We start from the raw sequence: 26,108 nt of genomic DNA, 5'->3' as shown, positions 1-26,108 counted from the left end.
GGTACCTTGTCGTTACTGCGCTAATGAAATGTATGACTAATTCGGCTAATGTCAATTAAATTGAACTAGAAATATGCGCGTAATATATTTACGAAAACAATTATTAGTAATTGTATGTTTATTCTGAGGCTATTATGATAATTTGAGGCTCCTGACTTGAACTGTTACGTAGTTGAACGGTCCAGTGTGACGCAAGTTTAACGTAGAAATACCCAGGATTGTGTATTTACCTTTATTTCTTCAGTGCCAAGATGAAGACGTCTGTGTTCAAGGAATCTGTGAAGTTTTCGGAACCGTAGTTCATATCCTGTAAGGGGAAATTAATAGACATTTACGCATGGTGAGGATTTCATTAATTTCTACTATTGTTTGTCCTATTTTGCTTTCAGCTGCCCGTCATTGATCTGAATTGTTTACCTCTGGATGGTAATAGTTTTAGTACCACAAAAAAATCTGTACCGTTGGCTTCTGGAAATCTTGATAGATTGCTGACCACAAAATCAAAATATCTCCATCCAGATTGCTTTCTAAAAACTGACCAAAAGTGGCCTTACAACTCAACACTTTCATCAAACTGCAGATTGGCAAAGTGTCCGCAAGGGACGCATTGGATGAGGACGAAATAAGAATCATGACACCTTTGACCGCTTTGTCTAACGAGGTAGACCTTCAGAAGACATTTTTTCCTGTAAAGCTGACCAAAGCTATTGCTGGAAATGACTTGACGGAATAGGGAATTGAAAAGATTATAAATATAGAATGATCTGTATGGAATAGGTGGAAACGCGACGGTTTTTGAACTTAATTTCCCTTTATTGAAAATAGCACGGGTTGTTTTTTTCAGTTCTTTTTCAGTTTACAGATCAGGTACCACTGAGAATCCTAAACTAAGTATGGAACACGACCTGCTTCTCCTTAGACTCTGGTTTACCAATAACTACATGGTACTGAGTCCAAAAACCAAATATGTATATTGTGATTTTTCAGAAGACAATTGAGTATTTGATCCTTGAGTACAACGAAGGTACCTATTAATGAATACTTAGAGTTTCATACCTGATCTGATGTACTTAGCAAGCTCACCTATAATTATAAAACTACACATCAGAAACACAATTATTAATTAAACAATATTAATTTATTTAGTTCTTGCCTAATACTTTTCCCTTGAATTACAGAAGTGAATCTTTTAGACAAATTAAAAAATCTAATGCGAACATATATTAGGCACCTACAATTGCTTTAATTAATGATGCGGTGTGATTATTAGTTATAGTGGAATAGTCTATGAAATGTTCCTCCAAATGTGGAAAAAGAACTTTACCTTGCCGATAAAACTTCTGCGAAATTGCAATGATAAAAGTTTCAAAAAAATTTTCATTTTCTACCTTCAGGTGCGTCCATAAATCTTCTAATACCACCTTCTACACCAGAGCAAATTGTTGTAACACCTTTAGTGGGCATATACAGTCCCCCTGTAAATAAGATTATATAAACAAATTAAAAATGGATAGTCGTCGTCATATTCTTGTCCTATACATCCTTCTATACAATCGGGACATTTAAATCGCATCTTCAGCATTTTGATCACATAACCACTTATATGAGCGACAATGTTTGCTGTTAAATTATTAAAATCAATAGCAATTGGTAGAATGTCATAATCATGATCCCTATCTTCTTCATTTAGAGCATCCAAACCGTATCTTCGCAGTAAAGGTATATCTGGCATATTAGACCCACTCATTAACAGTGGATTGACTTGGAGTAAAAGTAAAAAGTAAAAAACAAATTACTCCAGTACATGAGACTAAGTTTTTTATTAAAGGATTTATGTTCTCCTGATTTCCTTAAAACAGTATACCCTACTACACGTTTGCCAACTAAAAATTAGAGCAAAGGCTATCAGTGTGGGGAAGAACTTACTGTACGACAATTAAACCCCTAATTACGTTACAAAAGGATAATATGAGCAGAAAGAGCATACGATTCCCTGTTTAAAAACCTTAAAATTTTGCCGGTTGGATGTTTATGTATATGTTACCGGTAAACTGCGAAATCCGGAATTTTGCAAAATCCCTAGGCATTTTGCGAAATGACCAATGCCGCAGGCAAAGTGAGAAATGGAGCTCGAGTTCGTACTTTGCCTGCTCTTCTTTAGGGATTTCGCAAAATGCCCAAACATTCAGGCAAAGTGAGAATGCTCTGCCATTTTCCACAGATTGCGGGTACAGCGGTGTCAAATGTAAACCTGTCGCGTTGGTATACCTTCCCCCATCTGATACCTATATTCTCAACGTATGGCTTTAATTTTGAAACCAAATATTGTTTACAAATATTATACTAACATATTTTTCTTGGCCATTTTAAACCAGCAAACCTACTAAGTGGAAAATTATATTCTCTTTAGTATTGATTCTATTTCTTTTACCACGCACCGATTAACCATAACAGAAGGAGTACAGATTGTAATTGCATTCAAACACCCAATACGTTAGTGTAATAATTACACTATGTACCTACACGTACACGTATGTACTTATATAAAATCGCAATCGTCGTACAATCAAATGGCAACGTTGTACGCACCATCTGTGGGAAATGACGAAGCCTGTGCACTTTGCCTGCATGTATGGGCATTTCGCGAAATCTCTAAAGAGAGGCAGGAAAAGTGCGAACTCGGGCCCCATTTCTCACTTTGCCTGCTGCATTGGTCATTTCGCGAAATGCCTAGGGATTTTGCAAAATGCCGGATTTCGCAGTTTGCCGGTAACATATATGCAAAGTGTTTTATAACACAAGTACCAAAGAATGTGCGGATATCCGGAAAAAAATTGGCACGACTAGATACAAATCAAATGTAAACGTCCCTCGGCCAAGCATTAATTACTTCAGAAATGTTTACACTTAGCACTTTAAAGTTTTACATCTGTTTACCTCTCTAAGATTGGTTGGACACTGTCCTCTGCCCTTTCCTATCATGCGCTAATCTTTTCATTTCTACAAAACTACCTTTGCCTGCGTCCTATCGCCTACCCCTCCCCTGCCCACTGCCCTGCCTTCTATAGTTAGCTGTACTAACCCTCCGTGTCTGAGCACGTGCCTTCATTCTATCTCGTCTTTTCTGTACACATTTCCCTATTTTCCTGTACTAGCTCCAAGACTGCCTCGTTTGTTACCCTGTCCACCCAACCCAGCTAATTCTCATTATCCTTCTATAGCACCACATTTCGAATGTTTGTACCCTACCTATCGGACACGTTTTTACCAGCCTTTTTCTAATTCCTATATTTATCCCGGATCTCAGTAGGTCTCCCTTTTGTTCAAATGCTTTTTTAGCTTGCGCTATCCTGGATTTTATATCTTCCTTGCTACGATTATCTTGTGTAACCTTACTACCTAAATAGCTAACTTCCTTTACATGATTTAATGTGTCTTTTCCCATTCTGATCTTTATCTTTTTCCTATCCTCTCTTTACGGGCATTTCACTTGTTGATTTTCACACCCACCGTAATATTACTTAAATATTTAGTCTAAAACGGTTTTTCTGTCGATAACATTTTTTAAGGGAAAACTTATGGGGAATGTTCGAGTTCCAAAACTGTTTCGAAGAAAATTTTCCGGGGACGAACACTCCGGGAGTGAATCTTTCGGAGACCAATTTGGTGGTGCCAGATTTTCAGGGCGAAGTTACTGCATATGCATGCACCATTCATTTTATTGTATGAATTTTAAATGCAGAAAAGTTAACTAAATTGAGTGACTTGGACCGATTTCTTTCCATTTACCCTAGTTGATAGGGAGTGCAAAAAAGTTACCCCCATCAGTCTCATTAATTGAAAAAATAATATTAAGGTGGTCATATTACTAGACTATTAAATAATTTGTGGTTTTTTTGTAATTTTTTAATGTTGATTCGAACTGAGGTTTTTTTTCAACTATAAATCTTTTTATTACAGGACTGTAGTCTGTTTTGATTGCATCTGAAATTCTTCAGAGTTAAAGAAAAGTCCTACATATTTTCCTATGGATACTACCAACCAGAAATTTTCAAGATTTCAAAATGATATAACCGCCTGTGAAATCCGAAGTGAAGATTAACGGTATAATTAAAAACAAGGTTAAAAAATACGATTAATTTATTGTAGTAACGTTACAAGCAGCAAAGGTCAAGTTCTTATATAGATGGTGAAAGTTTTTCTTTCTTACGCTTTCCAAAAAGGCTCTGGGTGCAGAATTTCTCACTTGCCATATACAGCTCGCTAATCGAAAGGATATACTAAATCGTGATATTAATTGGAAAAGTGCATTGTAATTGGGCTATAAATCAACGTTACTTTTAGAGCGTGAAAGTAGTAAAAATTTTATTAGAATAATCAAATTTCCCATTCGTTTCTCAGATAAAGAAATGACGTGGGCCCCTACTGTCGTTTTCTAATATCCGGCCCCCACTTTTAAAAATCCTCGAATCTTTTGATACATTCAGGTTATTCAAATGTTGTACTTGTTTTTTTCCCACTTTGTAATATTCTTTAGCTGTATAAGTGTATACAGAGTCTTTCATGAGGAATGTTTCATACGTTAATATGTTACAGATTTGCTTATTTTAAGCAGAAAAGTTACTAAAACGCATGTGCTCAGTTCTCAAAGATACACCGACACGTTCACTTCAAAGTTTCTTTCTCTTTTGGTTCCAGTAAAAAACCAAAATACCCTTAATCACCACTGGGTTCATTTTTATGCCCCAAACCCTATAAAAACGAGTTTACTCTCCTTTTTTGATTACGTACACCTACTGTTTACTCTGGTATCCAAAAACCCGACCTAATCTCGTGATTGATTTTTAAAATGAAACTAATAAAGTTTGCAACGAAGGAATTCCAAAACTTTCCCCTTTCTCGTTAACTACCAAACACAGAATGCCACCTTTACTTACTGATTCATTTTCTTCATGTCTGCACTAAATTAAATCATAAGTATGACCAAACTAAAATGATCTGATGCTCATTCAGTAGTTTTAAGTAGATAAGGCAAACTTTACTTATCGCAACATCTCGTCTCCAGACATCCGGATACCCATTATGAAAACAATGCTTTATTGAACTTAAAAGACGCAGAAAGGACAATCTTAAATTCCACCATTGGAATTCCATTTATTGGAGCCTCTAAATTTCGCCACCCTGGAAGTTTTCTATTATATATCTAACCTACTCTAATCCTCTCTCTATAGCTCTAAAAAGTAAATCCAAAGTTTAGAGCTAACGTTACGTGTCTCGCTTACGTAACTTATTGCAATTGTGGATCAATAGAATTACAACACCTGTGACGGAAGTTTTAACTAAACTCTAATACAATCAGCTTTAGAACAATCTAAGACACGAATAACCAGTCTAATGTATGCTTCTCCGTGATCTTCCACTTTATCTCATCTGCTACTAAGCGGGTACTCATTCATTCATGTACCGACCGCGATTTTTTCCAAAGATAACCCACTTCTGTGTATATAAATTTAGTACCATTATTCAAATAAATGTAACACTTTAAACGTTCCGCAAATAGTCGCTTTAAAAACCAAATCTATCACGAACAGTTTGTAGGGGATGGTAGTGGAGCTGAACGTTTGTTCATCAATATTCAAACTTTGTCGTTGCAAGATCATTTATTACATCTCTCGGCAGAGCTCCTTTCGCTTAACTGCAGCCAATTTAAACGGGCCGTTGGCTATTATGCTACCGTCAACCCGCGTCGTCTCCACATTCATACCAGAATTACACATTCTTTATACGGTATTGGTTTGGGATAAAATACAACCCTTTTTCTAGTTATTTTTATCTAATGCAGAATTTGTTTCCCTCACATAGATTAATGTCCTTGCAAGATAATCGTGAAAGTATTACCATTCAAATTGCTGTGGTGGACTTTTTCTTTGACGTCGTGCATCAGAAAGTTCTTTTAGAAACCAGGACCTTCTCTCCTCGAACATACTTCTTGTTACATCTGCAAAATGTGATTTGACAATGTCACCTGTAGTCGAATAGAAGATTTACCTCTAAGCGTGTCTAACGTTTCCCCTTCCCCGCCGTAGTCTTTTGGAAGTACTGAAGGTGGAATGTGAGCACGAAGTTCACTTATGCTCGAAGCTTTGTAAAAATGTATCTAAGAGGGTTTGTTTTCACGTTCCTCTATACAGCACTTACCCTCGACACTATTTTCACCGGTAAAATGGGCTTAAAAATATTGAACATGGTCCCTACCCCTGGAAAACAGTTGACCACGTGAATGGCTTTAATTCGCGTTGGGTACGCCTTGAAGACAACGTGTTTGAGTTCCCGAATGAACCTGGGGGATAACTGCAGAGCGTAGCCCAAAGGTAAATTTTCACAGTCTATAATTACAGTGTGGCCATTAATCATGCAAGTGGGGCTTTCGTTCATGAAAACGTCAAAGAGCATAAAGCCCAACTTTGATGCGTTGATAAGAGATACCTTCTTTATGTCGCAGTACTTCCACCTCACTATCACAATTTCGAAGTTTTCAATGGTCGACGATATCATTATTCTGCAACGGGCAGTTGGAATTTGACAGTTTCTCACCTGCACTTACCCCCTTGAAATAGCTTCCCTTAAACTCTCACCGCAGGGATCCCTATCGTGAAAAAACTCGCTTTTGCTTGACCTCAGCTGAAGGTAGTGCGTTAATTTATCCCGGGTTTTTAGTTGGTCGAACTTGCATCCTCGCAGAAAGTTCAGTAGGTGTAAATCAGCTAGAAGCTATTACAAGTATTAGTGTTACATGTAAGTCCTTACTGAGCACTTCATCTGGAAATGATTGTGTGGCAACCCACTCTTTTATCAGCATCAAGCTGCTCTCATTATCACCTGACTCTTCCATTGGAGGTCTATCCGTGCACCAGTGAAATACTTTCCTGCATCATCAGCTCAAAGTTGCTGAGACACTATTCCAAAGGTTTATATACAAACGATAACACGCTAGTGACCTTTATTCGAACAAAAACAAAATGTGTCACCGAATCAATATCGTATGATAACAACTACTTGGCTTGGTCTAATCAAATATGTACGCAACCACACTGGATGAAGTGTTACATGACGAAATCATTTGGTGATCACTGAATCTACACGTAAACGTCTCTACCTTTGAGAGCCTGGTCAATAATGATCCTGTTGTCTTCATTAACAAACCACGCTCGTCTGTCCTTCAGTATTTTCCTTGTTCTTTCTGTAACATTTCATCTGATAACCTAAATGGCATGTAAACACTCACCCTTTAGAGTGTCAATCGATTCCCCTCTTCCTCCGTACTCTTGGGGTAGCACGTGCGAAGGGATGTGCTTTAAAATATCACCCGTGCCGCCGTTTGTATAGATTTTGATCTAAAATCATATCTGCACCTTTATTGTCGTTGATTTAGAGAACTCACCCGTGATTTAATATTTTCTGGTAGAAATGGCTTAAACATGCTAACCATGATTCCCATAACCGTGCCTGGATTAACAATGTGCACTCCTTTAATCCTTGTAGGATAGGCTTTAAACATAATATACTCTAATTCCTTAAGTAGAGAGGGGCTGAATTGCTTGATGTACCCGAAGGGTAGATTTTGGCAGTCTATAAGTACGGTGTGCCCCACCGCCATAAAGGTGGGACTTTCGTGAACAAATACGTCAAAAAGCATAAATCCCAATTTCAGCACGTTTAACAAAGGCACCTTCTTTACGTCACAGTGTTCCCATCGCAGTATAATCATTTCTGTGTCCTCGGACATCGCGAGCGAAATAATTCTGGAACCAAACAATTTGGGACGTTTCCATGACGTTCATTTACTCACCCCCTCGATAGGACATCATCGAGTTCTGCTTTCTCCGGATCTCTGCTCAGATAAATATCCCTCACATGCGCCCTTCTAGTGAAATAGTGCGATAGTTTCTCCCGGGCTTTAGCTTGGTCGAACCTGCATCCCCGTAAATAGTTCAAAAGTAACAGATCACCTGCAATTCCAATCAGTCTCGTGTACAACGCGACTTTTATTACCTGGCGTTTGGCTTAGAAAGGGTTGCTGAGTGATCCACTCCCTAATCTGTTTCAGTTCCAAATCCCTAACTTCGGCGGTTTCTCCCAGCTCCCTTTCGGCTTTCTTCTCGATTTCCTTTGTCAGACATGTCGGAAACATAACTGTAAAAAACGGGTTATCTTCACTTAGACATTGAACGCTTCAAAACGGTGCCACATTTACTTTTGCTAACTGCGATTGTTAGTAAACGTGTTAACTCGTGGTAATCTTATCGGCAGTCGATAGTCTCCGGAATTAATTAAACTACACAGTAATTATATCACTTAAAAATAACGAAATAGTACTAATGTCGTGATTTTGCATCGGTCTTAAAACATTTTCCAAAACGATACGCATGCGAAAAGGCACAGCTGTCAATTGTTGACACGTATGTTTTTAACATTTGCCGGATGTATGAGGTTGATTTAAATTTTATCAGTACGCACTTCGTACTAAATACTGTGATTCAATTTCTTTTCGTTTTACCTACTTCTACTACACCAGGCATAACTTTTGCACCTCTGAGCCTAGTGACTCCTCGTCTTCAACCATATATTATTTTATGGTTCAATTTTTTTGTGGTTATCCCTTATATAAAACCACCCCTAGCAACTCATTGAGGAAACAAACGATTGTTTAAAGAAACTACTGCCTGTTTCAACATCTGCAATAGCTGCAGTTATTCTTGCTTTTGAATATTGCAACATCCTGGTCATCACGCAGGATCTTTTATCGCACGTGCTGCTCTAGTATCTGAAGATTATAATACCATAATATCAAATAAACGATTTCAGCAGTGTTGTATATCTTCAACGTACGATAACCAGCTTTATCAGTGTAAACTTATCTCTGTTTTTTTGTCGTTATACAAAATAGCGCTTACGAAAGGTAATTATTATTTGTTGAAGAAAGATTTCAGACGATTAGCCTACTACTACTACGTCTCTCACAATGAGTGATGAAACTTCAGATGAGAAGTCCAGGAAGATCTTTATTTTTGCTTGTGCAAGTTTTTATCAGAGCCTTTTTTTTGCGTCACACCAACGATCAGTTTGCCTTTACTAGAAAAAGGTGCCAGTGGATACAGTTGGTTTACAGGGGTAGTCTACGAGTATTGGAAAAGTAATGAATTATGCGACGTTTACTCTGTTGAACTGAATTATTGTTGATATCTCTCCCCCTTTCTTACTGGCATAAATGATATTTTTGTCAAGTATGAATAATGGAACGATTATGATCTTTTTTGTACTGTTAAATTGCACAATGCACAAAAGTTAATCAAAGCTTAACGGAGCTGATAACATTTGTTTCGATAAAAAAATGACATTTGCCTTGATTAAATTAGTTAATTTAACGGAGCTGTTAAACCCAGATTAAGCTAAAATTCGTATGCAGAAAAAACAATCAGCATTAACGGCGCCGTCAAGCAGCCTCTAATCACGGCAAAATTTAACCGGTGCTCGTCGGTTGATTAAAGTGACAGTTCGTTCGTAGTTTTCGATTTGAGCTTGTGAAAAGTAATTTTTATAGAATAATTAGGCCTATTCTAATAGTTTTTAACATCATTTCATTTAAATAGAAAAGATATTCATTTTTTTAATTGACTCGTGTAAACGCGTTTTCTAAAATTCTTCTCCATGAGCAGAGTGGAGTATTCCAGTCGAGCATTCTTCCACTTTTGAAGGTGGTAGTTTATTTTAAATTGCTGAACTGACCTCTTTGGATTTGATGTTTCAGAAATGCGGAAGTATCTGAGAGCTCGTCACTCTGGATTCTAGTTTATATGTTCCTTATTAAATTGGAAAAAAATTAGTATTCGGAATTGATATTATAAGACATGCAGCATCGAGAGGTCTAAGGTGAGAAACTTTATCAGGAAGCAGTGCTTAATTTATGATATTTTAGCTACTGTAATAAATTATTCTAGCAGTTAAAAATATATGTTGGAATAAGCTCCACTTTCAATAAAATTAAGCACTCAATGGCAGTTTAACCGGAACTTTTGTTGAACGAACCTAGGACAGTCACTAAGATACTATAAGAAGGTAATATTTGCTTATGATTCAATCAATTATTTGCAGTAAATGTTCTCTTTGTACTTCGGTAAAGTTTTAGCCATGGATCTTTTTTTCCGTTGTCAACACAAACATATAAAGTGACTATTACATTTAACAGGCCACAAAAAGAAAAGCTTTCTATACGATCCAAGAAGTAGGCTTTGTAAAAAAAATCACACATTTCCATAACAGTACAACGTTGCCGGTGCCAATTTTTACCAAATATTTAATCAATGCTTAATCACCTTGGTTAGTTAATCAAGAAATTTTTTTGTTTTGTGCATACCAATTGAACTTAATCAAAGGTTTAATTTAATCATATACCAATTCTAACGACCTGATTATTTATTGTTTGTGCATTCGGCCCATATAGTCACTTGCTTTATGTTGAATTTTAAAGTTGTCCTTTTCACTGGGTGGATCGCCTGCTTTAACTTTGCACAAATCAAAATTAAAAGGCTGTGGTTTGTTGTAAATGCAACAAAATGATTGGGCTTTTACCGATCATTCTTTTGTTTGAAGCTTTCACAAACGCGTGTAACATAGGGTATGCTGCCAAATCTGTTCCATTTCTTAACCGTTTTTTTTGAACGAATGCACCAAAGGATAGAAGATTTAAATACCTTTGACATTTCGTTCATATATGGCAGCATTATCGATGCATAGACTTTGTTCTTTATTGTGCTTTATTGGAGTTGGATTTTGCATCTACCAACTTTTTTCTGCTTTTTCAACAAGCCATTGAATGGGGAATAGACGGTGCATTTTGTAAGAAAACGTCAAGTGACTATCGTGAAATTAAGAATAAGCAGCCCGCTTGCTTAGTAGTGATGTTAAATTACACGTTTTTTTTAAAGTGCGTAATATTACGTGTAAAATTACGAATTGTTTATGTTTTTTATGTATTTTATGTAATTTATGTAACTTACCATTTTTAAAAAAAAAAACCGTAATTTTACAGTAAAATTACCAGTAATGTATGTTTTTTATGTAATTTACAAATATTTTTGTAAAATTACCTGTCATTTATGTTTTTTATGTTTTTTTTCAATATTGTATAAACCTTTTTGAATTTTGTGAGTGTTTGAAAATAAAAACACTTGTTAAATTATATATTTTGGTGTATTAAATAAAATACCCAAGCAGTAGGTATTTCGCCATCACGCGTCGTTTGGAGGAAGAAGCTCCAGATCGCGAATTAGAGGCTGTATCATCTTCATTAAACCAAACTAAATTCAACGGTCAATCGTTTACGTTGGTAGTACCGTTGATGGTCTGTGGTAGTACCGATCAAAATGTTATGTAACTTACAAAAATTACGGTTTTTTAAATTAAAAACGTGTTACGTAAGTTTCATAAAAGACATAAATTACATAAAAAAACCGGCCTCTTGTAAGTTACGCGTAATATAACCGTTTTTTATGTAACTTACAAATCGTTTTTTACAATCCACATCACTAGTAGAAACCAATTTCGAAAAAATATTCAAAGGGCTGTAACTTGTGAACTAGTAACCCAATCTTGGAACTGTTTGAAATTATGGATTCTTTTTCGATCAGACTTCTCAATCAAAAGTTATAGACTAGAAACCAATTTCGAAAAAAAATTCAAAGGGCTGTAACTTTTGAACTAGTAGCCCAATCTTGGAAATGTTTGAAATTATGATTCTACAGGCCACATTCTATAAGAAAATTTCTTTTCCGGGTCGATCTGAGACAATTTTTTTTCGGGGCTCAAAAAAAGGCAGTGTATAACCTTCCTTTTTTTACCAAAAATCAAAAGTCTCATCTTCATTAAACCAAACTAAATTCAACGGTGAATCGTTTACGTTGGTAGTACCGTTGATGGTCTGTGGTAGTACTGATCAAGATGTATCAAATAGTTATGTAACTTACAAAAATTACGGTTTTTTAAATAAAAAACGTAAGTTACGTAAGTTTCATAAAAGACATAAATTACATAAAAAACCGGCCTCTTGTAAGTTACCCGTAATATAACCGTTTTTTATGTAACTTACAAATCGTTATTTTACAATCCACATCACTATTGCTTAGACATACAGAGTGGCCCAACGAGAAGTATACAGAGGGCTTTTAGGGTATTAAATTTAGAAATTACGAAAAATCCTCGAACACGTCAATTTTGTATTCGAGGGAGACAACTTTTGGAATACAAATCACGAACCCAAGTCTTCACCCCTCTACGTAGGGAGCTTAACCCCTAAAATTTTAAATGGAATCCTATGGCACATGGCACATTATTTGAAAGCCAATTTAATCGTGATTACTAATCTGCTTTGCTTTTTTAATTCTATTGATTCTTTTTGGAGATATTCGCATTTGAAATGGTTTTTTCCCCTGATTTAAGTCCTTTAGATTACTTCTTGTGGGGATATTTAAAGAATAAAGTTTATGCTACTCCGCCCGGAACATTACAAGGGTTGCGAGCACGTATAACCATAGTGTAAGAATAGAATACACTATGGTATAACTAAACAATTTCGAGCGATTACCCCTGAAATCTTGCAACATGTACGGCAGCATTTTGAAGCAAATCTTTATTATTCCATGGAAGCAGGCGGAAGGCAATTCGAGCATTTATTGAAATAAATGTTGTCTGTTTAAAGTTATTTGTTATTTTTTGCACAATTTAAACCTTTTTTAATACAAGGGGACTTAGATCGCATTTGTTTTTGTTTTTTTTGGAAAAAACCATTTCAAATGCGAATATCTCCGAAACGAATCAATAGAATTTAAAAAGCAAAGCAGATTAGTAATCACGATTAAATTGGCTTTCAAATAATGTGCCATTTGCCATAGGATTCTATTTAAAATTTTAGGGGTTAAGCTCCCTACGTAGAGGGGTGAAGACTTGGGTTCGTGATTTGTATTCCAAAAGTTGTCCCCCTCGAATATAAAATTGACGTGTTCGAGGATTTTTCGAAATTTATAAATTTAATATCCTAAAAGCCTTCTGTATACTTCTCGTTGGGCCACTCTGTATATTCGAGTGTAACGTCAATATGATTATATTTTATTTCCCTTATTTTTATATTATTTTGCATGTATCGTACAATAGACTTTTTTAATGTTCATAAAAGTTTCTATTATTTTTCCCATAAGTTTCCTTATTTATGTACGAAATAAATAATAGCTTTAATTCCTTATTCATGAATACACAATACCCTTTGAGTAAATGTAACAAAGTTACAAGGCGTACGATCAGCTCAGCCACAGTGGTTAGACAGTCGTGCTTTTAACGTTTTAGTATTCTTCCATCCAAAATCCATTAGAAAATGTCCCACTCGATTAGTAAATGCCATTTGTTGCTTTGATTTGGACCTTTTTGTACTCTACAGTTTAAAATCTATTAGAAAATGTCTTTTTCGATCAACACTCTGCTTTTTTTAACCATTTTTTATTTTTTTGCTGCAGCGGTTTTCTATTTTGACCTCGAGGAGGAAACTGCATACAAATTTCTTATCTAATCATTGCCAATTTTAGTTTTTTTTAGTGTTTTCCAAATTAGTTTGGTGATTATATCATTAATGGCCGTTTGCACCGACAAATTTAAGCGGAGCTTAGCTTAAGCGTGGCCTAAAATCCATGGCAACGATTATTGAGACAATGGTTGCTCTGCCTCGGTCGTGGAAACTCAAATTTCCTGACAGAAATTAGGCATGAAAATAGAGGTTTCGGGACGATTTTGGGTAAAATAAATTATGGTCATTATTAGTAACCTGGGAAAGGTAGTAGATTTTCGTTTAACGATTTGTGCTGGTGCTGCCAAATGCGCCTCCAGCCTGGGGGTCGTTTCCACGTCATCTCAGGGATGGAAATTGTTTGTTATAAATTGATCATATAGCAATAGATGAAATATTAATTCCAAGCAAAAAGTTTTCTAAACATTTTCTTATATACCTAATACTTTTCGAGTTATTCGCGACCGAAAGTTTCATTTTTCCGTAAAAATGTTTCTAATTGGTTATTAGCGAGAAGCTCGGAATTTTATAAGGAAATTGTGTAGAATAAAATTGGAACTTTTAAGAAACAAAAAAAATGGTCTCAATTACTGTATGACCAATTATACGAACCGAACAATGACTCGTTAAAAGTTAGCCTTTCTTCGTCCAACGTTAAATTATAGTGCTTTACAGTCAAATAAATCGAAAACTATACATTTTTCGAATAAAACCTACAGAATCTTGTTTTAAGTATTAAAACAAATCTTTCTTTAAAAAAATGTCTGTAACGCAAAAATTGAGCTAAAAGTAAGAAAAGAATTTGTGCAATGCTATGAAAAACGTTCTTTTCTTCAAAATAACTCGAACACTACTGGAGATACGCAAAAATTCTACAGTAGCAAATTATAGCGTTTTTAATTCAAAAACGTATTTAATTTAATCTTGATCACCGTCCTTAGCTTACATTTATAACAAAGTTTTAAGAATTTGAAAATCTGCATTCGTTCCCGTGATATCGCGCTGTTCCATTCATTTCTGAACACTCTGTATGGTTTTATAGGTTTTGACGAAAAGGAGTAGTTTTCTCCCCTAAAAAATCAAGAGCGTTTATCGGAATAATATAGATTTTGAAGGGAAGGGAAGTTGAATTTGTGTGCAAATCACTGCATTTTAAAAAATTGCTAGGTTTTGTACAATTTTAAGCACTATTGTTCCTTTTTATGTTTTGTAACCTTAATACCTAAAATTTCACTACCTTTTGGCTTGGAAACTGAAATTTAATTTTTATCCTAAGTCATACGACTGTTATTAAATTTGAGAGTGTTGAAAATCATTTTTTCCATACAATTAAAATATCTGGATACTTAGCAGCGCATTTTTCCACAAGTGAACTTTAAATGCCCCCTACCCCTACCCAAAGCTTAACCTTAACGCTCGGCACCACGAGACATTTTAAGAGAAAACTATTTCTCAATGCCATTAATTGATTCTCTTAATTTTGCCCCAAGTAACTTGAGTCTATTTACTCTATGCTTGAGTCGACCCAAATCTCCCCAATCCACCTTTTAGATTTTCCCAAAATTTCTGTCTTAACTTCCTGAGAATTTCCTCAGGAATTCCTCTCATTTCTCCAAAAAATGCATACATGCTCACACAATTTCCTCAATTGTGTCATATATCTCCCAAAATTTCTATAAGCAGAACCACAATTTGCCCACCGCCATCTTTAATTTTAGTTTAAAAAATCCACGCACATTTTACTCCATGCGGTATTTAATGGTTTTCTTTAATTGAAATTATAATCGAATTCGCCTACAAAGGGAAGCCAATCTAATTTTTGCAATAATTTACTTTTTATTGTAATACAAAATCCTGGTTCTGCGGTTTGCAGCGACACATAAGCAGCACATAATCCTTTTGTGGGAAAAATCAAGTTTTAAACCATTTCCCCTCTCCATATTTTATTGCAGTAACCAAAATCTATTAGTAAACATATTTTCCTTGTTGATATTTGTCAACCTCTTTTTCCCTCGTCAAGACTCCTTGCTATCTTTCAGCCTTACTTTTGGTTGCAGTGATTAGATCGTTACAAACTCAGAAGGGACAATCCACTGTGAAATTCTGGTGTACAACCTCTTGGAATACATTGAAATTTTTTGGATATCATGGAATTCATGGAATTATTTTGCAATTCTCATGAAATTATTTTGGAGTTCATGGAAATTATGATTCAGTTTTGGAAGTCTGATGGAATTTGTTTGGAATTATGTTACATTTTTGAGAAAAAATGAATGAAAGAGAAGAAATAAGCCTTTTAATGACGTACAAGACTTGTTGCTACTAAAAAAATTCAAGATTGCAACCTCTGTGAAATAATTTCAAATAGAAGCGTTCTAATTTTCATATAACCTCAAACGGTTTGAATGTGGGAGCTTTGGTTCCACGGGTAATAGCGACCTTGTATTTTTTTCATACATAAATTTGATTTTAGACAGATAAACAAATTGCGACTTGAATAAATTATTTTTGTTTAGTAATAACTGTGTTACGGTACGATGTGGGGGACATATAATTTCCTCTTTTAGCTGAGGCTCATTTCTAATCTTCAAATCCAGTCTGCCATTTTTGACCAGGAAGCTTAAAATTAATCTACAATTTTTGAGAGTAGGTATATTTAGAGAGAGTTGGATTTGTTTTGTTTTCGTTTAATTACTGCAGATAATAAATTGAGACTAATGCCCGGTTCACAAACGATGATAAAGGTTAATCACTGATTAAATGATTGGGAAGCAAATGAGCGTATAATCAAAGGTGGATGACTATCTAATATTTTTGAGCATTGATTAACTTTATTCATCGTTTGTGAAACCGGGCATAAGGCGGTCTAAAACAACGAGTACTTTGACCCTCTCAAGTAATCTATAGTCATTCGTATAACATTATTTTGTTGTGTCGAGATAATCACTTAGTGGCTGCATGGTATGCGTTTCGCCTTTGAACTGCGTTTACTTGTAAACTTACGTGTGATATGACGTGTAGGATTTTCAATGGAATTATATTTCCCTCGGTGCAATTCTGCCACAACTGTAATGTTATTGTGAACTTGACACTTAATTTGGTGAGACACTAATCCAAGAACTTTTCGCACTTGTTTTGAACTACTTAACGTGGCCACTTTATTTTTCTTCAGAAATGAATCCCAGTTTAGCAGCTAAAGTTCACAAATTAAGGTTTGCATAAATTATACAAGAAACTAGGGTTTACCAACCTTTCTCCTCAATCTCAGAAATTTCCTTAACGTTTATTTCTACATAATCTTACAAATACAATTATTGTTAAATAAATAAGTACACTAAATCACAACTTCGTCAATTTATAATTAGCTGGTTAACGTAATCATCTTTATCACTGATGTTATCTTCTTGATTGACAAACCAATGCCTACGTTCCTCTACCATCCTCTTAGTTGTCTCGGTTAATGAATCTATCGAAGTGGCTTCACCCCCATAGTCTCTTGGTAACTCGGACAACGGGAAGTCCGTATACAGACGGTTGGCGTTACTGCTGCTATAAAATCGTACCTAGAATGGGTGTTTGAGTTTGGGCTTTCTAGAATGAGCACTTACCCTTGACACAATTTTCAATGGAATAAAGGGTTTGAACATGCTAAATATGAGGCCCATAAAAGGGATACAATTAATGATGTGAACTGCTCTAATTCTGATTGGGTATGCCTTCCAAATTATGCGAAATATCTCCTTTACTAAGCTTGGAGATACCTGCCTTATGTACCCAAACGGAAGGTTGGTGCAGTCAATGATGATTGTATGACCACTAATCATAACGGTCGGACTCTCGTTAATTAACACCTCGAAAGCCATTAGACCGACTTTAATCACATTTACCAAGGAAACCTTTTTCGTGTCGCAATTTTCCCATCGAATTAGGAGCGTCTCATAGTTCTCCGAAGATAAAAACAGCAACATTCTACAACACTAATTAGAAATAAGCCTCTTCCCTTGCACTCTACTAACCCTTTCGACAGGACCTCCCTCAGTTCGTCACTGTACGGGTCTCTATCGCTCATCAAAACATCGCTTTTACTCGATTTGGAAGAGAGGTAGTGAAACAGCTTGTCGCGAGTTCTCTCCTGTGCGAATTTGCACCCGCGCAAAAAGTTCAGCAGTCCCAATTCACCTAAAACGAAAATTAAGCGTTTGCAACCCCCAAGATGCGCGCTTACTCAAACAATCGTGCTGCAGATTCTGCTCCCTTAACCACTCCTTAATTTCCCTCAAACCATTCTCTCTGATTTCCGGTGTTTCGCCGAGCTCTCTCTTCGCCCTCTCTTCTATTTCTGTCGACTCGATCATACTCTCTAGGAAGCGCGATTCTATTGAATGAAAATGTAAGTTTGAAGAAAGATAAGCTTATTTTTAAACAACGATAATATCACTGTCGTCTTTTGACGCAGATATTTCGATTCTCGAAATTTGATTTGAAAGGGTAATCTTTTGGCACGATTGGGCAATGCACATTAATCGATTGCAAACTACGCACTACAATCATTTGAGCTACTTATATTACGTTCATAATTCATTACGGTCGTAGCACTGCATATTATTGTTTTGTTTCAGTACAATGGATATTGTGTGATCTTTGTGACGCACTTATCTGCGATTTCTCACCACAACTTACTGGTTTTCTTGGGGGAGGTTTTTCTCACCGCCAGTTTCTTAAGTTGAAGGTTAGGAACATCAGTTTTCTAGTTGTTTATATTGCACATTGACCCAGTTGGTTATCGCATCTGTTTTCTCGTGTGTTATCACAGACGCCGCTGATCTAAAAAAGACCAGAACGAGTTTCTTTCTTTTGGAATTTCCTTTGTCTTCTGATCAGGGCTCGTAATGGACCGGAACGAGCCGGAACACCGTTCCGGTTGGTAAAAAATATTACAATACCGTTCCGTTTCGTGGAAAATTGTTGTACATCGTTCCTTTTCGTAGAGGGAAACGATTATACGTCCTCCAGATCATACCAGCACACGGAACCCAGCAATATCCGTTTGTCTCTACACAAAGGGAAACAATAAAAATGAAACATTTAATTTTTGTTACGTTTTATCGTTGTTTTTATGGACTTAGGTACTATGTTTTCTTGTTACCCCCCCCCCCCCCCGCCCTCCTCGTGATGGAGGTTCCGGTCCGCGAAAATGTCCATTCCGAGAGAAGTCGACACAGCAATTTTGACTTACGCGAAAATCGTGTGTAAATTAAGGAAGTCGGTAAAGTTCTACAAGTTGGTTGCTTGATCTCTTCTTAATTATGTATAATTTAAGCTCCTCGCGAAGCTTTAGTACTTTCGCGAGACAGTGCAGCGTTCCGAAACAAAACAGTTACAACTAGGGTACATCCAGAAGTTATGCTTCAGAACATTTCGAAACCTCACACGTTACGAAAATTAAAACCATCTCGTTGCATATACGTGACGGGTTTAAATTAAAACTTATGGGATGTCGAAAAGGGTAATCCGGTAATATTTTCGTTTGCGTAAAGCCCTGTCTAACACACACACTCAATTATATAGGGATCATTCGTAAATATAGTTTCAGAATCCCCTTAAGATCGTGGCACTTCAACTTACTTGATGCGATGCTAAAATCTCGAGTTTCGAGATCATCCCTTACTCTCGTGCAACTTCATGAATTCCTTAGAAACTTTCCAAGTTGCTTTTACATCAAGTTAAAAATGGATCGAGTGTATACAAGTGGGCTTCCCGAGAAGTGAATAAGATAGTTGTCTTTTTGTTTAACAGCGTATAGGTCCTTGTGGTTGCACAAAAGTTTCGTGCAGTATTGATGACACGTGCCCATGTTTTGGGATTTTAATACATTTCAAAATGGTTTATCAAGGACTTAGTTGCCGTCCGCATTTTTAAATTAATCCCGAATACGTACACGATGTTGTTTGGGTTTTTTGTTCTTTCTATTATAACGTAATTCTACTTTTCGTACAAAATATTGGAATGTTTTTTTGATCTCCATTAATTGTTTCGGCAGTCTACATCAACAAAAGCTGTCATGCGTTCTTAATCCGCAGAATTTTGTTAGTAAACGCGATTTCAAATAAAGAATTTGTATCATGAGGATTAGTTTTAACGGCATAGGGCATGTGTTACCTACAAAGAAAATTTAAACCTCGCCCTTACCCTTCTATTTCACATGCCCCGTTTCACAACGAGGATTAAGGTTAATCAATGATTAAAAATATAATAATGTTAGCCACCCTTGTTTATAAGGTGAAATCTTTCCCATTCCCAATGAGTAAACAGGGTAATGTGCTTGTTATATTTACAAGAGTCGAAGACCATAAAAACTAGGTAAACAATAAAATTAGTTTTCAAATCATCTTGGTCTGCTTTAATCTTCTTTTCTAATTCAATCTGTTTTCATCTGACCTTCTTCTACTTCTTCTATATTGTTTTCCATTTTATCTTGGTCTTCTTGTACTTCTCGGATAAGCATCGCGATCATGTTGGTTATTTGCTGCATCCCCGCTTGTCGCTTACTGTCTCGTAACTTCCGTATTTTGACTTTAATCTTAGTAACTTGACTTTTCAATTGAAATCTCCCTGTTTAACAAAACTAAATTAGATGTCATCCAGAGAAGTGAGCTCAGTTCTCGGATCCATAAACCTTCAAAGCAAGAAACTGACCAAAGCCTGAAGGGCCTCGACTTACTCGTAGTAAGCTTCTATCACAAGTACGATAATAACTCGGCCAACCTTTCCACGCGGAAGTGGGGGGGCTACCATAACATTCGCGTATAAAACTCGACCAAAACCAAACCCGAGTTCAGGTGCTGGTACTGAAGGTTACAAGTTAATTGAATGCAATAGCTTATAACCTTGAAGGGGCAAACTAATGACCAATTGTTCCGCCAGTTTCATGGTTAACGATCAAATCTTTGATATCAAATCTGGTGCCAATGACCCAAATTCAGCAAATGGCAGCTGAATATCAGCAGGCCTGTAGATATGTCAAAAGATGGCAACCGACAGAATGGTAGGTACTTAAAGCGTTTCCGAACGGAAGCTGGTCCGTAAACTGATACTATAAATTAAAACTTGACTTTGAACCATACAATTAAAACTTGACTCTGAACCCTACAATTAAAACTATACTTGAACCCTACGAGAAAATCAAAGATAACCCTGTTCGTTGATAACCGAAAGTGTTTAAATAAGAAGGTCAATTATAGATGGATGTGCAACAATCATGCAATCGTCCATAGAAATTATGTTATGGCAATTATCAGTCGAAATCTAAAGAAAGGTACGCAAAAGCCAGAGGAGACGCAATTATATCCTCCCGATATAGGAGTCAAGGAAAAATCCCTCCATGAACCAATGCGGAATCCCCAATTAAACGAATTTTCTCTCCAAATATTGAAAAATTATGGATGGCGGCAAATTAAATTCCACGGGTTGTGCTCAGTTATACGAGGTGCACTCTCTTAGATCTCGCAAACGGAAAAAAAGAGGAATGTACCAACGCGCGCTAAAATTGCGTGGTTAGAATTCCAACGACAAATGCGGTTATCTCATCCAGGGTTACGACTGTTACGAAGATCTTTCAAGATGTAAATATTGGTTGCTTTGTAGTGAAGAAAATAAACTGTTACGCCCACTCCAATCATTCAAAAGTAACACAAACTAACTCCCCACCCTTAACTTACTTCGATAGCAGCCAAGAAACCAAGGTTACACGGAGTTTCAAAATAACTAGATCAGGTTCGTGGTCACGGTCTTTGTGAATTCCCCCTAACTTGAATGTCCTAACAACAATATACTACCCCATTTTTTATACACAAATTACGCTATTAATAATCATAATGGACCCATGAATTTGGAGATTGCATTGCTTGAATTTTGAACAAACTAACTTTAATTGAGAAACTTTTTTTCAAATTCAATTGCAATGGGTTCCTAAATGGTAAGAATACATGCAATACAAACGGCCTGAAATTTTAGGAAAACAGATAACATTTATTAATACATTTTAAACCTTGTTGAGCGTTGGGCTATAGATCCGCAGGTCGGGTGTTCGAACCTGGGTTGAGGTGAATTTTTTATCTGTGGCAGAGATGGGAATTACCTTATACCATTTAAAACGGAATTATGTGCATTTTTTATCATTTTAAAGAAACCCAAAGAAATCTTTAGCAGTTTTTAAGGTAGCGAGGTGAGCCGGCATAGCCGCTAAAATTATGCAAACTGGAAATCTGATGGAATTTTTTTGGAATCCTGGAATTGTTTTACACCTTAGCGGTGTAAGTACAGATCTTTCCTCGATACTCCCGCGTTCAAAGATAGGGATTATTTTCCAAAACTTTCACGGATCAATTCCCTCGAGACTCTCTCAGAGAATGAATTTACTTTTTTACTATTTCTTGCTCTTACTATGAACCGCGCACTATTCGCCTCGGGGGGTCAAACGCGACTGAACGCAAAATCTTCTAGAATAACCCCTACTTAATTGCTGACTAATTCACGCACTTTTCAAGATGGCTTCTAGTAGTTCAGTAAACCAATTTTCGCTACTGGCCAATCAGAGTTGCACGTATACTACCTCTCCCTGAATTTTTGCAAATTCCGATTTCGAGAACTAATTTGAGGCGACCGCGTATACAGGCTGATTCAAGTTCTAGGGTCACCTTGGGGTCTCGGGAACTGTAAGAGCTAGGTAGGTAGTTTAATTTTGGAAAAGTTGCAATATTGTTCCAATATTTTCTTTTTTGCCTAAAAAAGTTTGTCTTGGGTTAGTGTACGTACCTATAAGTTTCTCACGTTTTTACAAATTAATATCGCTATTTCTGATTAAAACAATTTTACATTTTTGATATCAAAAAAAATTCTCGATCAAATGGCACAAAAACTAAAACTTTCATAAAAAAAAATTGGATGATGGTTAACCGGAGACGAAACGTTAAAATTTAAAACTAGCAACTAGTAAAGGGAAAAAAGTGGGCATAATAATCTGTCATTTATTTTGAAATACGTTTTTAAATAACTTGGGTAAAAAATAAAAATGATTTCGTAAAATTTCGTTTTATTCAAGATATCTCCGAAAGTATAGGAATTTTTTCAGTTTCAAAAGTGCATTTTGTTAAGTGTCAAAATACGCAAAACCTGAACTGTTCGAACCTCGGTTCGAACGTTAAAAAAATTCCGAAAAATCCCAACTTTACATATCTCAATAAAATTCGAAAATATAATCCAAATTTAAAGGTTATCGTTACAAGTTTAAACTAGAATTTCGAGCATCATCTTCTTACTTATGTCTGAAACAATTTTTAATTTCAAACATAAGCATTGTACTTCCATTTCACCGTCAAGATACAAAAGCAACCACCACCTTCAAGCTGCTCCTTTGAAATTCGACTTTAACCTGCTCCTTGAAGATTCAACAGTGTTAAAGTTCTAACATTCAACTTTAATCAGAGATTTCAACTTCCAGGCTAGCCTTCAGCTCTTCGGTGTACATTTTAAATATTGAAATTGTACATTCGCATTCCATTTAATAGGATGTATGAACGCGCTCGATCAGAGCGCCACCAATTAGAAACTAATGCAATTTTCGGTGTTCAGGTAAATTACACAAGCTTACTCCTACTAAAGCACAGGCTTGTGTTGTTTCCGTTCAATTGATTCTTTGTCAAATTTTCAATTCGAAAGTTTTATTTGTCCCCTCCAAAGTTGACGCATAAATCTTACGTCGTACTTATATTAAACCACATAAAAATGATATACTCGTCCGATTATAAACTGACGTAACCCAACTTTCGAACCGTTTTGAACACATCTTTCAAACTCGAAGCGTTTTGTAGTTTCACATTGAGATTTACAAGAATTTCCAAACCGCTGCGAAAATTGGTCCATCTGGATCTTTATGCGCATAATTTACGTCGCGCTATCTCCCAATAAAATTTATTACACCTTGTATATTATAAAGTGGAACGTCACGCTTTTTCCCAGTTATAATTAAGACATCTTCCCATTTACTTCTGCAGGATATCCGAGGAATGATCGCATGGCAGCCATAAATTTGACGTTCCCGGCGGATCAACCACGTCCCATCGCTCTCTATCATTGTCCTTAGTTTGTTTCGCAATTCGCGATTACGCATTTGATGAAATAGATATTTTTTGTGTTTGCGCCGGAGGGGCCCGTATTAAATCTCTGAACTGACGCGAACTTTCTTAATTTAAACGTCGCCTTGTTTCATATTTGGATTTCGGGTGACGCGAAGGAGAAGTGGAAAGCTTTTAGTACGCCGACAGTACGCTATTGTTAAATTAGAGGAACACTCGGAAATAATTTTTGGGGTAGGTACCTACTAATTGCAGCGAAACTTGATTCAGTTTAAAAAGGAGTGCACTTTGTGCCTTTTAGTAAACATTAGGGAACGCGAGAAATAAGGGAGGCAATTTAGGAAAGTGCGTTCTCAAACAATCTTGGCAGCTTTAGTGAAGCTATATAAATGGTTGACAAGTCAGTTTCATCGCGATAATGTAGGTAAACACTTCTACAGGTCTTACAGGAATTTACCCGAAATTGACTGGGAGGGGTGGGCACGTCAAACAATTCCTTCAGTTTTAGTTATCTTATATTGAGTTTATTAAGCGGAAAATTTACGTTTTTCATTTTGTTACAGGAATGAAACCACGCCTGAAAAACCACTTCAGGGCTCATCAACTCAGTGTATGGCTACGACTTATACCCGAGCTTCATCGAGCGGGAATGGAGGATGTTGTTGCGAGACATAATCTTTTTAGAAACCATAATAATGCGGATTTATACGACGGGGCTGTACGTCCAGATCCTCTTTCACGCGTTAGTTACTACGAACCTTCGGCGGATCTCTTTAGGAGACGCAACTCTTCCATACAACTGGAGTCGCCGACGACAATGGACACTTTAGTGACTACTTGCGTTAGTGTTGTATCGTCGAGCAATTTCAATCATCAAACTTTTCAAAATCAGAATTCGTCGGCGGATACGCTGGCCAGTCTCGAGGCGGCGGGTTACGCCGCGTACAGTACGGCTCTTAGTGTCACGATAGCGATCGGTTGCTCGCTGCTGATTTTAAACGTGCTTATTTTCGCGGGTGTCTACTACCAGCGGGATAAGACGAGAATGGAGGTGAAATCGCTCCAGCAACAGCAGCAGAGGAACCAGGCGAACTTCGAGGCGATCTCCAAGCACGGCCACTACCACATCGGCCATTCGCAAAGTACAAGCGTGATGGTGGACGTGGAGGATACATCGGCCATGATGCTAGCCAACGCACAACAGGACATAAACACCTTGTCGAAAACGCAGTCGCATCTCTGCCCAGCGCTCTCGAACTCCCTGAAAGCGCCACCCTCCAGCCCCAACATCATGATGCAAAGTAACTGTATGACACTTCCGAAAAATTCCGGCGGATGCATGCAAAATTACAGCCAAGGATGCATGACCCTTCCAAAAAATACGACCCTCATGAATAACACAGCGAACGTAATTGCAGAAATGCAACAGCAAGGAATCGTACAACCCCCGAACGGAAGCGCGACAATGCCGCTTAGCGTTCCTCGTCCGCCGCCACCGCCCAAAGTGAAAAGCCCACCGGAAAGTCAACCCCTTTTAATTTCGCATCATAATAACCAAGGAAAGCAAACTAACATGCGAGTTCCACAGGCTGCTATGAGCGAAATGCGAGTGTGATAAAATTAAGTGTTTAACTCCACAGCAGTGCCGTTATGCTCAAATTCGTCCGAGAGACTTGCGGTATGAACGCATATTGTTTATAATTTAAATACGGCCTATCCGATGGCTTAAATTTCCTAGCATATTATATACGAAAATACAAGATTTAATTATGAATGTTTGTATGTATAATAAGTGTACATTATTACCGACTCTGTTCCTTGTTCTGTTTGCTGTGTCGAGTTTATTCCATTGTTTGACTACTTTGTACTAAACAGTATTACGTATACCACCTCATAATTTCCCAACTAATAAAATAGGGCGCCGCTTATTAGGATTTCATTATAACCAGTGCCAAAGAAAACGACCGAAATGGCACTAAGGCCGCCGAAGATTGTTATAGCGGACAATCCGTTTAAATGAATTTAAATTTAAAACAATTGTGTAAATAAATCAGTAATACGTTTCAAATTTCAACGAAAAATAGATGACAAAAAATAGATTAATTACCTACCTTTTTAGGACAACTAAAATGTTAAATGTAATTTGTTTTTTCGGTGAATTTTGGAACCCCCTTCACAAAATGACCTTTACTACTACAACGGTGCAAGTCTTTAATTAAAAAAAAGAACAATTTCAAGTTGTACTAAAACATGTTTGTATTCCGCGACTCGTTAACTGATGTTTTAAGTAATGTCACATATTAATTATTAATAAAGATTTAATGAATTTAAGGTATACATTTCTATTTCCCAGCCGTCGACACCAC

The 26,108-nt window shown here is 36.7% G+C and overlaps 4 protein-coding genes across 8 annotated transcripts in view; 1 reads left to right on the top strand and 3 right to left on the bottom strand.

Moving 5' to 3' along the window:
* Window positions 1-25,516, top strand: part of LOC116170542 (neuroligin-1-like) — a 34,623-nt gene extending 9,107 nt beyond the window's left edge. Inside the window, exons 1-3 of one of the 3 annotated variants that reach the window (XM_031487006.1) lie at window positions 9,313-9,930; window positions 9,977-10,116; window positions 24,306-25,516. In XM_031487006.1, coding sequence (XP_031342866.1) covers window positions 24,308-25,357 — 1,050 coding nt within the window. In that variant the 5' untranslated portion in view covers window positions 9,313-9,930; window positions 9,977-10,116; window positions 24,306-24,307 and the 3' untranslated portion in view covers window positions 25,358-25,516. Of the gene's footprint in view, window positions 1-9,312; window positions 9,931-9,976; window positions 10,117-16,753; window positions 16,822-24,305 lie in introns of those variants that run through there. The other 2 variants (XM_031487007.1, XM_031487005.1) reach the window with 2 other exon arrangements.
* On the bottom strand, window positions 321-6,949 carry LOC116170547 (retinol-binding protein pinta-like). Of its 3 annotated transcripts, XR_004145305.1 has the most exons (7): window positions 6,808-6,949; window positions 6,605-6,764; window positions 6,199-6,559; window positions 6,049-6,157; window positions 5,899-5,998; window positions 1,389-1,475; window positions 321-1,340 (listed from the first exon to the last, which is right to left on the bottom strand). XR_004145305.1 is itself a non-coding variant. In XM_031487013.1 (6 exons), the coding sequence occupies exons 1-6, from the start codon at window positions 6,890-6,892 to the stop codon at window positions 1,454-1,456; spliced, it is 837 nt and encodes a 278-aa protein (XP_031342873.1). In that variant the 5' UTR covers window positions 6,893-6,949; the 3' UTR covers window positions 321-1,453. The 3 variants fall into 3 exon arrangements, 2 of the variants coding, with proteins under 2 accessions (XP_031342873.1, XP_031342874.1); XM_031487013.1 differs by having other exon boundaries at window positions 321-1,475; XM_031487014.1 differs by having other exon boundaries at window positions 321-1,475; window positions 6,605-6,771; window positions 6,815-6,949.
* Window positions 6,984-16,801, bottom strand: LOC116170544 (alpha-tocopherol transfer protein-like). The gene is made up of 6 exons (XM_031487010.1): window positions 16,613-16,801; window positions 8,053-8,193; window positions 7,850-8,009; window positions 7,442-7,802; window positions 7,286-7,394; window positions 6,984-7,240 (listed from the first exon to the last, which is right to left on the bottom strand). Exons 2-6 carry the CDS (start codon window positions 8,189-8,191, stop codon window positions 7,137-7,139), a joined length of 873 nt encoding a protein of 290 aa, XP_031342870.1. The 5' UTR covers window positions 8,192-8,193; window positions 16,613-16,801; the 3' UTR covers window positions 6,984-7,136.
* On the bottom strand, window positions 16,874-18,438 carry LOC116170546 (alpha-tocopherol transfer protein-like). The gene is made up of 5 exons (XM_031487012.1): window positions 18,290-18,438; window positions 17,835-17,984; window positions 17,626-17,788; window positions 17,218-17,578; window positions 16,874-17,172 (listed from the first exon to the last, which is right to left on the bottom strand). Exons 2-5 carry the CDS (start codon window positions 17,962-17,964, stop codon window positions 16,960-16,962), a joined length of 867 nt encoding a protein of 288 aa, XP_031342872.1. The 5' UTR covers window positions 17,965-17,984; window positions 18,290-18,438; the 3' UTR covers window positions 16,874-16,959.
* Window positions 25,517-26,108: the final 592 nt, after the last annotated feature.

Source organism: Photinus pyralis, unplaced genomic scaffold (genome assembly GCF_008802855.1).
Source record: "Photinus pyralis isolate 1611_PpyrPB1 unplaced genomic scaffold, Ppyr1.3 Ppyr1.4_LG5, whole genome shotgun sequence".
Taxonomy (NCBI): domain Eukaryota; kingdom Metazoa; phylum Arthropoda; class Insecta; order Coleoptera; family Lampyridae; genus Photinus; species Photinus pyralis.
The sequence above is the reverse complement of the archived record's forward strand: the minus strand, read 5'-3'. Positions and strand labels throughout refer to the sequence as shown.